This window comes from Alligator mississippiensis, chromosome 16 (genome assembly GCF_030867095.1).
Source record: "Alligator mississippiensis isolate rAllMis1 chromosome 16, rAllMis1, whole genome shotgun sequence".
Lineage (NCBI taxonomy): Eukaryota > Metazoa > Chordata > Crocodylia > Alligatoridae > Alligator > Alligator mississippiensis.
In genome coordinates, this window is record NC_081839.1 from 5,440,262 (window position 1) to 5,453,399 (window position 13,138).

Sequence of the window (13,138 nt, forward strand, 5' to 3'; positions counted from 1 at the left end):
GCTTCCGCCCGGCCGGCAGGAATTGACAACAATGAGAACTTTATTGACAGCGGCGCGGAGGCGGGCGGCGGCTGCGGGGCCATGTCGGTGAATTACGCGGCCGGGCTGTCCCCCTACTCGGACAAGGGCAAGTGCGGCCTCCCCGAGGTGAGTGGCCGGCGGTGCAGCACCCCTCGCCCCTCCCCCACCTTCAGCCCCTGGGGGGGGCTGCTGCCCCATCCCCTCCCCTCCCCCACCGCCCTTCCCCCCCATCCTAGGGCCTGGCCCCGCCCCCACCCCACCTTCTGGGCTCTGGCCCCGCCCCCTTGGGTCTAGTCCCGCTCCCCATCACCCCCTCCTGGGGTTTGGCCCCCTCCATCCCCTGCCCAGGGGACAAGGCACCTGTGCTCCCCGCGCCCCCACTCTGGCAGGCGCCGGGGGGGCAGTGGGGTGCCAGGGTGCAAGCCCCGCTAGCCCAGCCTGCCGCGGGGGTGCCCCCGGCCCGGGCGCTGCAGAGCGCTCCTTGCCCCAGGAATTGGGGAGGCCTGGGCTCTGCTTCCTGCCTGGGCAGGGGCCGGCGCTCACCTGTAGCTGGGGTGTGTGTGTCCCCCACACGCAACATGGCAGGCGTGGGTTGGGGACCAGCGGCCACGTGCCATCAGGTTGTCAGCCCGGCGGGCAGGGGGTCTGCACCGCGACGTCTGTCCCCTTCGGTGGAGCAGGGCCTGTCACCCCAGGGAACGGCTGGTGTCCGTCCAGCCCCATGGAGACTAACGTTGCCTTGGACGTGTTGCTCGGCAGCGTCGCCCGCGGGCAGCGAGCATTGGGCTTTGGTCTGGAGGCTTGGCCTGTGTCTCGCGCCATCCTTCCTGCAGGCCGGCGGCATTTATTAGCTGCCTGAGAGGGGCAGGGCTGGGCCTCAGGGGCCCCGAGATCTTTTTCGGGTTCTGCTGTGGCCAAGTCATGTCACTTAGTAAAGTCTCAGTTTTCCCACCTGTAAAACGGAGGCAAGGAGGGAGGGTATCTATTGTTACCTGCTTTGAAGAGAGCAGCAGTGAGAGGGCAAAGTATTTCTCAGCCAGTTAATTACTTGCTGAAATCCAGAGCAGCTCCTTGCCTCTCTGAAGCAGATTGGAAAGGAAGATCTGGATGTCCTGAGCGGGGAGAAGTGTCCTCTCTAAGATAATGCTCTTTCTACCCTGTTAAGTGCTGATGCACTTTAGCTATCAGCAGCAATGTAATCTTGTTCTCCGTCTCTTCCTGCGCTTGGGGCCATGTGGGAAACTTATTTCTGTCTCCATTTCTTTCCATCAGATCTTTGATCCTCCGGAGGAGCTGGAGAGGAAAGTGCATGAGCTGGCCGACCTGATAAGGAGTTCTTCCAACGTGGTGTTTCACACTGGGGCTGGGATCAGCACAGCCGTAGGGATCCCCGACTTCAGGTGAAGGAAGAAAGATCCTGTGTTGTTGAAGCAGAGTGGGATTATGGGTAACGTGGCATGCTGAGCATTAGCTTTCTCCTGGTTGCTATGCGGCTATAAAAATTGATTTATATTTCTGTACTTCGGTTTCACCATCTATAAAATCTCTGTAGTGCACAGGCAAGAATTCATGTGGGTGATATCTTGTACTGGAGGAACTGCGTGGTTGGCGTAGGCTTTGGGGTTGCAGTATTGTTGCTCAGGTCTCTGGGAGAGAAGCAGGCACAGGTATTTTGCAAAAGTTTAGAAAATGCCTTAAGATTTGCGGAGGAAGGGGGCTATGAGGAGGTGGGGGTGTGATGGAAGGTGCCTGGAGTGATCACACTGATGGTGTTTGCTAATGAAAAGTGATTTAATCCTGGCAGCATTGCCAGCCCTGGCTTAGTGACTCAGTGGGTTAAGTGCTGTAGGGAAGATGTCCTGTTTCCTCATTAATTATAGCTGTTGTTTTTCTGATTTTTTTTTTTTTTTTCCAAAACGCTTCTCTGTGGCTGTGGGATGTTGGGATGTGAAAAGGTTGCTTTCCTTCTATGAACTCCTAGCTGTAGTTTGGTCTCGGGTTTGCTACTTCATGGCCCAAATGGGCTGTGATCGTGCGTTGAAGTCCATGGGACATTTCTCTGGTGCCGGTTCTGCAGTAGTAAAACCGTATCCCAGCGTTCACCACTCAGTACAGTTGTTTGGTGTGTGCTGGGTAGCGGGGGAGCCCAGAGAGACTGTGAAGCTAGGTAGTTACGTTTGAGGCTGTCTCCTAATACTGAGCAGCTTCTGTATCTCTGGGCTGGTCTGTTCTTTTAAACAGCAGGTGACACCATGCCTTTGGAGACCGGCCTGGGAAGCTTGTGAACAGGGGTTGGGTCTGTGGTGCCCACTGGGGCGATTTCTTGGGGGATTAAGCCTGGTATTTTGCCATAGTTGAGTTTCCCATTGTGGCTGCTCCCTGCTGGTTCCCTTCGCTGCTGAGGGCTGTGGCTACAGCCAGACCCATGCATCTCATCCCTCCAGAGAGGGGATTGTGTGTATAAACTGATGCCGTGCAGTTTCCTCTAGATACACCCGCTCCCTGGTGATGCGGCAGTACCCAGAACCTCCCTGCCCGGTGGTTCCCCTGGCCCGCAGGGCTCTGCTCTGACAGCAATAATCCATGCTCAACTATGAAGGACACTGAAGTTGCCCAAGGGTGTATCACAGCCCAGGCAAGAGCAGGTGTTCCCTTGGTGTGAAAGCACGCAGGGGAGGGGATGTTTTAAGGGGATGTAATTAAAAGCAATGGGATGAAAATGAAGAAAAAACAGTGTGGGCAGGACATAGGGAAGGTCTTGGTCACAGAGGCTCAGTGTATGGGCTGGCGTCTCAGGGAAAGAAGTGGACGCACCATTTCTGTGTCCTGCAAAGCATGGGAAAAACTTCCTTGTGATGTTATCTAGCCTGCAGCGGGATCAGCTGGGTCCCACCAGTCTTATCCCGCATCAAAGCTGCCACGTGGTGCGCTGCTCCCTAGGCAGGGGCCTGTGCTGCTGTCCAGGCTGAACCCAGAGATTGCTTAAGCCAGGTCCTAGGAGGTAAACGTTACAGTGGCTTCTTCTAGCTTGCTCCACTGCTCCTGGCAGCCTGTTTCCCAAACCGCAAGCTATGGCTTTGCAGTGCTGTGGGGGGCTAATTAACTCAGGGGCAAGCTAATCAGCACAGTCACCACGGTGCTAATTAGCCTGCCTGTGGTTTCTCAGACAGTCTGCAGGGGTCAGTGGTCTGGGCTTGAGGATGGTTGGGTGCAGTGCATGTTACCTGGCGGTACCTGTGGGAGCATCGCTTACATGCCAAGGGCAGAACCGGGTCAGAAGAGTCGGGCAGGAAGAACACAGGCTTTCACGGGACCAAGTGAGCCCTGTGCAGACCCTGCCTCAGGTTACCCTGCCCATAGACCCCCCTCCTGCCTCATTAGCAGCACCCAGCTCTTGCTGCTGATGTGTTCTTGCCCCACTCCTGCTCATTAAACCTAATGACCCCCCTGCCCCATGGCCTGCAAGAGCTCTTGACTGGCAGTTCGGGGCCAGCTGGACCGGGTGGAAGCTGCCTGCCTACTGGTGCCTTGAGCACTGGCTTTGATTCAGGTCCTTGCTCTTTCTCATCCTGTTCAGTATTAAATTGTAGCCTGCAGTTGCATTAAAAGAAGCGCCAAGATCGCTGTTGAAGCCCTACCTCTATCGTCCATACATCAAGACTAGACAAACCCTGGCAGCAGGTCCCGTTACTTAGCAGCACTACCCCTTAGCGCAGACTGGCTTGGCATCCGCAGACTGCTGTCTACCCCCTGCTGTTTCCATGACCTCTCTCCCTTCTTCTTCTCCTCCACAGGGGGCCCAATGGCGTCTGGACCATGGAGGAAAAGGGGTTGTCCCCCAAGTTCGACACCACCTTTGAGAATGCCAGGCCCTCCAAGACCCACATGGCACTGCTGGAGCTGCAGAGAGTCGGCATCCTGAAGTTCCTGGTCAGCCAGAACGTGGACGGGCTGCACGTCCGCTCTGGATTCCCACGGTACAGCATCGCCCCCTCCATGCCTGGCAGGGACCGTGGGCCTGTGACAAGCCCGTTGGCCCCTCATATTGGTGCATCTCTGCGGGACTGTGCATGGAGGTGCATGTGCAAACCTAACAGAGCAGGTATCAATGCTTCCCAGCCCCCTTGAGAGGCAAACAAATGCCTGGGGTATGAATCCCTGCAGTGTTAGGGGCAGCGGGGCCTGACCCTGTCTGTGCTGAGCCCCTGTCTGTCCCTCTGCTGCAGGAGGTACATGTGGTGGGGATGCAACTGGGATGCATTTCAGGGACTAGAAGTGAACTGCATGGACTTTAAAGAGGTGGAGAAGGGGATGGGAAAAGCTTGTGTGGGAGGATACAACACAGGCCGTGTAACACTCTGTCTTGGTAATTCCATGGGGCAGATGAGACTGCCTTCTCCCAGCGCTGCTGTTCTTCAATGAAGCCCTTTTTTAAAGTGCCAGTGACCTGCATAGGGTGCCCATGGATTTGATCGAACCCCTACCAGAGTAAAGGGCAGCGCAAAGTTCTGTAGGGCATCTGGTATCGATGGCTATTGGAAGCCTCATTCATTACGGGGTCTCGGAGGTTGAGGCTCTGGGCAGGCTGCGTTCGTCTTTCCACTCCTCCTGCAGGCCAGCGGGGAGGATGGTCCTGGCCAGCTGGTTCTGCCCCTTGGGTCTCTCCCCGAGTGAAATTGGGGGTATGTTTCCCTTGTCTCAAGCATCTCTCAGCTTAGGCAGCTCGGGTGCTGTGTGTGGCACTGCCCGGGGCAGAGTGCGGGGGGGCACACGTGGCCTCAGAGGGGCTGAACATTTGCTAGCTGAAGGCTGCACCTTACTAACATGCTCGAGATGCACTCACTCACTCCTGGCACCAAGACCCCATCTGCACGAGGCCAGGTCCTGGCACACACAGCCCTGAGGTGGAGCGTGACACAAGGGGTTATGCCATCACCAGGGCCTGCTCAGCTGTTTGAGAAGAGAATGATAAGGAGACCCTCTCCAGCCTGCATATGTTGCTGTTTAGACAGCAGCTGGCGTCCCAGGGCCAGCCTTCCATACAATGTGGGTGTGAATAATGGTCTTTGCTGACTGCCAGCAAAGATGTTGCATGTAGCCTGCTGGGGACACCAGTCTTACCCTTTCCTCACCTTGTTCAGGCACAGCTGCTCATTCAACCCCCCTAGAGGGGAGGTTAGTTAACTTGGGTTTCCTGAAGGAAAATAGCTAAATGCAGTGCCAGCCCTGCCTGTTCAGTGACAAAGCTTTGCCTGGCATCCAAACTGGCTCTGAATTAAGCTCCTGCTTCTATGTACATCTGCAAACCCCTCTTAGAAGGGGCAAGAGACGAAGATCGCCCTGCGTTTAAGGTTCATGTTTAACTTACCAGAACTGTGGATCATTCAATGTAGTTACTTCTCCGCTGTGTCCTGGTTCTAATAAGGGAACAGGGTACGGAGTTGCTCCCCCAGCCCGTAGCTACCCCCTGAAGGAGTTGAGTCCCCGCACGTGCGGAGGTGGAGTCTGAAATGTGTTTAATAGTGTGACAAGAGATTTAAAACCGTCTCCAGAGGATCCAGCCTTTCCGTTAGCTCCACCTGGGAGTAGCGGCTTTTTTTTTCCAAGGGAAGCATCACTGTATTACAGAAATACCCGAGAGCAGAACGGTTGCAGCCCTCAAGGCAGAGGGGTTATTTGCTTTGCAAGCCTGCGTGTTTGGAATAAATTATGCTCTCCTCTGCCAGCTTGATCCAAGCAGGAGAATGACAGGAAAGGAGCTGGGAGAAAGGGCTGAAGAAAGGCCATAGAAATGGCTGACATGATGTTGTCCAAGCAGCCAGCCTTGCTAGGTTGTCTGGGCTTTCTGGAACCTTATGGGGAAGCCAAATGCTGTATTTAAAGCTTATCCACCCAAGAAAATGCTCCTAAACAACCTCTCTCTGCAGACACTGTAAATCCACATTGAGTGCCTGTGTGCAGTTCAGTTTGGTTTGCTTTGGAACTGATTTAAGCAAAGCTCCCAAAGGAGCTAGTTATCAGAGGAAGGGCTGCAGCTGATATGTGGTGCTCACTCTCCCTGGATGACAGGAAAGGGAATGTGCTGATTTGCGAGCCCCTGTCGGCTTGGCTCGCTAGCATCCAGAATCTGGACGTGGCTTTGGAGGGTGTGTTCCTACACGAGGTCAGCCAGCACGACTTATTTCTCAGCCTGTAGTGATGAGCTCCATCAGTGGTGGCGTCTCGTTCTCACTGCAGCCAAAGTGAAAGCTCCTGATGTCTACTGCAAGTGAGTGACTAATATTTGTTAAAGAACAAATATCAGGGGGAGCTCAAAAGTATGTGGAGTTCAAGGATGCTTTAGATAATGAGTGAGTTAATAGACCGGAGCTGGGAAAAAGCCTCACTTTATTCACAAGCTGTATTTATGCTTTCCGGAGTTGTTAAGCAGAAACATTTACCCTCCATTTGGAGTGCAGATAATCTGGTTCTTTTTCCTCGAGTGTCATTGAGTGAAATTTTGCAGGTTGGAGTAGCCAAGCAGGATGTTGAGCACAACCCTGTGAATGTGTGGCCTCGGTATTATCACCACTTAGCCCAGGAAGTGATTTAAATCCCAGTGGTCGGCTTCCAATAGCCCAAAGTTCATTTCATTCAAGAGCAATCACTGTTCATCACTAACACCCCCAAAAATGGCAAAGATCAAACAGTGCCGATGCCGTGAAAACACTTGACAAGTCAATAGTTGCTCTTGCCAAGAAAGCTACAACCTTCCTTCATTTCAGTATCACCACACTGCCAAACCCAAGTGGTTTGAAGAAGCAATTTGTCCAGGATAATTTTGTGTCAGGCAGGCAGAAGCAGCAGACTTGGCTGTTACAAACTGTCAGCAAAGACGCTAGAAAAATGGCAGGAAGAGCTAAAAGGAGGAACATCATTACCGCAAGGTGGCTTTAGAAATGACTTGAGGGTCACTCTCAGCATTCAGGTGTTCCTGCTAGCTTATGTCTTCAAAGCACCCCAATCACTAGAAGAATATTGCTTCTAACTCACTGTAGATGCCATTTTAACATCCAGAAGAAAATGCAACAGAGGTCTGTGCCACTTGTTCAGATGGTGAAAATGAAAGGGAAAAAGGCCAAACACTCTTGGGTATAGTCACCCTGGCATGCAGCTGTGGAAGGTGTTCTCTGAACCTTGCAAAGGTCTACCCCATTCGGCAACACTTAAGGCCAGCTGAGATCCATGTGACTTAACCACACACTGACATGCTTTGACCCAAGGCCTTGAAGTGTGCGTGTTGTTGAAATTCAATTATTCTTCAGCAGTCCCAATCACTCTGCTGGCAGGTTTGAAGAAGTTCAGCGAATGTCTTTGTCATTGATGGTGGCACGTACAGGAAGAACGTGCCTTTACATTCCCTTCGTTCCACCGTAAGCACGGTGAAATTTGTGCAGAGTACGCGGGAAGCTTTGATCTAAACAAATCACCTGCGCTTTCCACAACAAAGGGCTCTGCAGAGAGGCGCCGCCAATCTCACAGCTGCAAGGAAGGTGGTTTCTGAGGTGCTCACAGATCAGATAGATGCTACAGCTGTTGGTGAAGGTCTGTCTTGATTTAATTAACAACAAAGAGCTGGAACCACAGGAGGACAGGATCCAAAAAATGTCTGCAGATACTATAGGCCGATTTCATTACTGACCCTAAATAAAAATCAAAAGTTTGGGGTCAGAACGGGTGGGGAAGAACGATTGCAGAATGCAGTGGAATTTGAAATTCCCGTTCTTTTAACAGGTACAACCAGAGAGCCGGTTGTGTCCCCCTTCTCTGGGCTGGACTATTGTGCCACAGGTTAGCCTCTAAGTCAGCAATTCTCAATCGGGGTGCTGCAGCACCCTGGGGTGCCTGGAGATCCTTTCAGCGGTACGACGGAGTGCTATGCAGTATTAGCACTGTTAGGTTTGCAAACATGTTTCACGTGATAAACCAAGAGATTTCAAATAGAAACCCATAATTGTGGATTTTCTGAGTTCTTTGCAACAGAAAAACTGCTCTCTTATTTTTCGGTAGGCACAAAGCGAAAACTATATTCCGGGGGGGAGGCCTCAAATCTATCCAGCGGGGCTTTGAGTGTACAAGGGTTGAGAACCACTGTTCAAAGGGATGGGGATAAAGCTGTGCTTGACAGGGCAGCTGAATTCTGGCAGTTGCCTCTATATAAAGATGTGCTCTCAGTATTGATCCGTTGTCTTTCTGAGTTGCGGTGGGCAAGGCGCTGACAAGGTGAGCGAGTTGAGAATTGTCTTCTGTGTGCACAAGTGCCTGTACCAAAGACTGAGAGTGTGTTGAGAGCCAGACTAATGCCAGGGGAAGGGTACTGGCCTGCCAGGGGGTGATCTGGGTCTAGTCTTACCTGGGGCAAGGCACATCCCCTCTCCCTGCCCTGCCTCCCTTTTCAGTCTCTGTCTTGTCTGTTCAGGTGGTAAGAGCTCTTGCTGGGTGCATACGTAGGGCACAGGGGGTCCGTGGCTTTGGGCCCTCTCCTGTTTGCATCCCAGTAGCACCTGGAAGGGGAAACTCCTTGTGTCTTATCCCAGAGTTGCAAACTGTTCATGTGAAAAATGACTGGGGTGAGGCCGGTTCTACAGCGCCCAGCACAGCGGGATCCCAGAGGCAGGAAGGGTTGCAGCAAACCCCACACAAGAAAATATAGCAGCTCACCTGTGGGGTGGCCTCATTGCAAAGAGCCACACGCGAGATGCTCTCACCCCTGCCAGCACGGTCCGGTCCCCCGCAGCCGTCACGGCAGCTAGAAACTATTCCAGCCTCAGCGACAGGCTGCTTGGGCATCTCGTGTCCATGACAACTGCATGCAAGAGCCTGCCATGTCACCGAGGGGCGCCGCGGCCTCCCGGGCACGTGTTAATCTGTCGTGTCTCCTTCGCAGGGACAAGCTGTCCGAGCTGCACGGGAACATGTTTGTGGAGGAATGTGTGAAATGCGGCAAGTATGTCAGCCCCGCTGCTCCAATGCACGCTTTCCCTGTAGTAGGCTGGCGACACGGGCGAGTCTGACTGCCGTGCTAATAGGCAGCTCAGCTCCAGAGCACATCTCTGGGGCAGGAGGGTTTCGCAGGGGATTGGATTGTGTCATCACAGTCCTAGAGCAACAGTAGGCATACGCTTCCCATCAGCACGTGGGCATCCAGCAGCCAAGCCCGTGAGGCTGCTTATGAGCAGATATGTCCTGCACAATCCTAAACGAACACTTCCCCCTTGGTGCTGCGTGGGAGATCAGCTGTGTGCGCCCTTCTGGAGGATCCCCATGGCTCCTGGGCCTGTTAATCAGGTTGTGGCCATCACAATTAGGCTGAAATACCTCCAGTGGTGCCCTGTTGCAGGGCCTTGGGCTTGCATGCTCAGGGCTTAGTAAAAGGGTCATGTTCATTGAGGTTTGGGCTTCCAGAGCCTTAGTTGAAATTTTGAAGTTGTTGCTCAGACTTGGGGAGGGGGGTGGCCACAGGGAGACCCCAGGTTTAAAGACAAAGACCTAAGTCCACAAAGGTATCGAGGTGCCTCATAACTTGGAATCTGTCCCTGCTCTCCAATATGACTCCGTTTGCTCCAGGCATCATGCCAGGGGTGCGTTTAGCCAAAGAGGTCCATCTTTGCCTTCTCCCAGCTGCAAAAGGGCAGGATCACCCATTGGTTTCTGCCCTTTGTAGCTTCCTCTGGCTCCCCCATTTGCATGGGCTGAGAGCCGATGGGTGCATTCATCCACCTGTCCCCTCTCTGCCATCAGCAGGCAGGCGTGAGGACTTGTCTCGCCTTGGAGCCTGACTCGCGTCCTCTCTCGTTGCATGTGAAGGCAGTACGTGCGGGACACCGTGGTGGGGAGCATGGGCCTCAAGTCAACAGGCAGGCTGTGCAACGTCACTAAAGCACGTGGTCTCCGTGCCTGCAGGTACGTGCTGCATCTCGGGAATGCGATATTCCCTCCCCACCCCCTGCAGGGTCTCCTTGGAGGTGGGCATCTTTGGCTGGTGCCCTCTGGCTGCAGCCTGAGCATCTCTGTGGGTCCCCTTGGTACACGACTGACTTCTGTGCCCTTGAAATCCCCCATGTCATGGTAAGTCTGAGGTGGTGCTCAGTACTGAAGTGCACTGTCCTGTGCTGTTCTCTTTCCAGGGGCAAGCTCATAGACACTATTCTGGACTGGGAGGATTCGCTACCTGGCCGGGACCTCAGCCTGGCCGATGAAGCCTGCAGGTAGTGGTGCTCAGAGTGGAGGGCTGGCCCCTGTACTCCTCTTCCCCGGCCCCTCTGCCACATTCAACATCTCGGACACTGCTCCTAGGTCCCGGCATGAAAGGAACTGTTCAGATACTTGGACTCTGACCTGCCAGTCCCCTGTGACATCACCTTTGCTCTAGGATTTTACCCAGTCAGCCGGGCTGCAGCTGGGCAGCATGAGGATGTGCTGGAAGCTTGTGACACTGCATTGCAAAGGGTCCAAGGGAAATTAAATGCACTGAGAGTTCCCCCTATGGAGATTCCCTTTCCCTCTTGCCAAGGAGGTGGTAGCTAATCCTTAACCAGCAAACTGCCAGTCATGGGGGAAACATTTTTGGCTCCTGAGTGAGGCAGGGGTTGTAAGTAGGATACCTCTGACTGCACCGTTTCTTCCCCGGGCAAGAGGGATCGTTTCCTAGGTCACATTCCCTGCTGTTAATACAACCTCTTGGAAGTACTTTATAGGTTAATGAGCTAGGCCAAATATATAGGTCCCTTTCAAGTTTACAGGCGATAAGGATGGGTAAAATAAGGTAAGATAAGGATGGGAGGAAATGAAAGGGCATTTTCCCACCTGTGGGCAGCTGTTCACAGAGCTGTCTCCAAAGACTAGTGTTTTACTGTATGGTGGTAGCACCAGGAGCCACAATCTCACACTGGGATGTTGTCGGGCTCAGTGCTGTACGGACTCAGAAGAAAAAAATCAGCCCTTGTCCCACAGAACAAGTCAGCTCTGATCAGAGCTTGCTTAGGGCCTTTGAATGCTGGGTTTTGTGTGTTGTCTTGGGTTACGGTTTCATCACATGTGGCCAATTAATTGGGGCTGTGAGGTTGACTCGTACACTAAGGGAGATAGGTCTATCATAGGTCTTGGAGATGGGGACTTCTCACAGACGCTGGCTCTGCTCTGCATTAAAGGCTGTACCGGCTGTCTTGACGTTCTTCCCTCAGGAAAGCAGACCTGTCGATCACTCTGGGAACCTCTCTCCAGATCAAACCCAGTGGCAATCTCCCCCTGATCACGAAAAAGAGAGGTGGGAAGCTGGTGATTGTCAATCTCCAAGCAACCAAACACGTGAGTGAGAAGACTTTTGGTTGGCACCTTGCGTGCAGGGTCTCAGATGTAGGTTGACAGCGGCAGCAGCCATCATTCTTGTGTCCGCTTGATTTAATCCTGCAAAAGTGGGTCAGGCCGTCTGCTGCTGGCGCCAGCTAGAAGAGGTGGGCCCACATCAGCGAGGGCTCTGGCTGTGTTCCCATTGCCAGAGACCACAGATCTGGACCTAAAAATAAATATCTAGAGCGGAGAAGTAAGTCCCTGTGTATCTTCTGGTGGATCAAATCCCAGCTGATACAGAGGATTCCTGGGCAGAAAATCCTCGCTGGGAGCAGCACAGGACATTGAGGGGGGTTTGTTTATGCTCAGCTCTGTGTCGTGGGCACTGAGCATTGACACCCTCCTATGTGCCCAAGGTTTGTTGAAGTGCCCCATGAAGTGAGGGGTGGGAACGATCCCCCAGGGCAGGATTTCTGCCTTGTCGTAGTCTGGATGGACATGTCACATGATCCCTGCCCTTCACACTGCTCCCATTCACCATGGTACCAGGCAGGGAGGCTCCAGGGCCAGGCCAGGCTGTAGGCAGGCCAGTAGATCTGACTCAGTACATCACCGTTCTTCTGAGCACTGGACGGCGGTAGCAAGGGCCAGGTTCAGTTTAAGGGTTTGATACAAATTCTCTATCTTGGCTCAAGCCCCCACCCCAAAACCTGCAAGCTTGCAAGCTACCAAGGTATCTTCCCCACTGTAGCAGGGTTTATTAAAGGGAGAATAATGGTCCAAACAAACCATCTCAGGGGGAACTTGAACAGCTAGTAGCCTGCCCCAGCTGACTGTCAACAGCTCATTGAAGCCGCTACAGCCAGAGTCCTCTCCTAGTCCCAGACAAGGTGCGTTTGGTAGGTCACGGGGCCAGGGTTGTTTCTACCCTAAGCTTTCCCCTCACTGCCATGGTGGGGTGCCATGTTGTGCATAACGGGGAAGGGGAGAGCGCGGTTTAGCTCCTGACCTCTGTGCTCTGCCTCTTGGCCCCAGGACAGACAAGCCGACCTGCGCATCCATGGCTATGTGGATGAAGTCATGATGAAGCTGATGAAGCACCTGGGTCTGGAGATCCCTGAGTGGAGAGGGCCAGTGGTGGTGGAGAGGGCAGAGCTGGTGAAGCCCGACGAGCCCCTCAAGCCTGACCCTGATGCTCTTTGTCCAGCCAAAGCTGAGTCCTCTTCCCATCACAACGGCATCATGGAGGGGGCCAGCGGGACCTGCCCTGGCCTGGGGCTCGTGCCCAAGTCTCACTGTGACAGTGTGAAACAGGAATGTCCCAGCCCTGTAGCAGCCAAGAGGAGGAAAGCAGAGTCGCTGCTCACCTGACACAGACTCTCCTGACTTGTCCCAGCCCGTGCCACTTTTCCTACCAGCTTTTTTTTATACACTTAAAAATATTGTCCCTTTTTATAAGTATTAAACCACCTTGAAATGTGTGTGTGGGCAGCTGCTTCTGCTGCCTGCAGGGGGAACCACTGTCCCACGGGTTTATGGAGCAGGGTGTGCTACCGCTGCATCGTCCTGCCCAGCTGACTGCCGGGCCCCCCCAGTCCATCAAAGGGCTGTGGTAGGCCCATGCTGGCTGGCGGACTGAGAGTCAGGAAGGAGGGGAGCTAGACTCTTTGATGTGGGAGGGGCAGCAGAAGACCAAGTCCCCAGGAAAACCAAGGGGGTCAGGGCAGTGGGATCCAGTCCAGTGATGGGTCCCAGCAGCTGGAACTGGGGCGGTTTCCCCCAACCCTAT

The 13,138-nt window shown here is 53.6% G+C and overlaps 1 protein-coding gene across 1 annotated transcript; it reads left to right on the forward strand.

The window, feature by feature from the left end:
* The first annotated feature begins 29 nt into the window (after positions 1-29).
* Positions 30-12,830, forward strand: SIRT6 (sirtuin 6). The gene is made up of 8 exons (XM_014608832.3): positions 30-147; positions 1,294-1,421; positions 3,816-3,998; positions 8,948-9,007; positions 9,868-9,963; positions 10,188-10,268; positions 11,244-11,367; positions 12,385-12,830. The coding sequence occupies exons 1-8, from the start codon at positions 82-84 to the stop codon at positions 12,718-12,720; spliced, it is 1,074 nt and encodes a 357-aa protein (XP_014464318.2). The 5' UTR covers positions 30-81; the 3' UTR covers positions 12,721-12,830.
* The last annotated feature ends 308 nt before the right edge of the window (positions 12,831-13,138 follow it).

Excerpts from the sequence above, each read along its gene's own strand:
- SIRT6 (XM_014608832.3), top strand. The coding sequence starts at position 82 with ATGTCGGTGAATTACGCGGCCGGGCTGTCCCCCTACTCGGACAAGGGC. Across the intron at positions 1,422-3,815 it reads GTAGGGATCCCCGACTTCAG|GGGGCCCAATGGCGTCTGGA; the intron begins GTGAAGGAAGAA and ends TCTCCTCCACAG. Across the intron at positions 10,269-11,243 it reads CTGGCCGATGAAGCCTGCAG|GAAAGCAGACCTGTCGATCA; the intron begins GTAGTGGTGCTC and ends TTCTTCCCTCAG.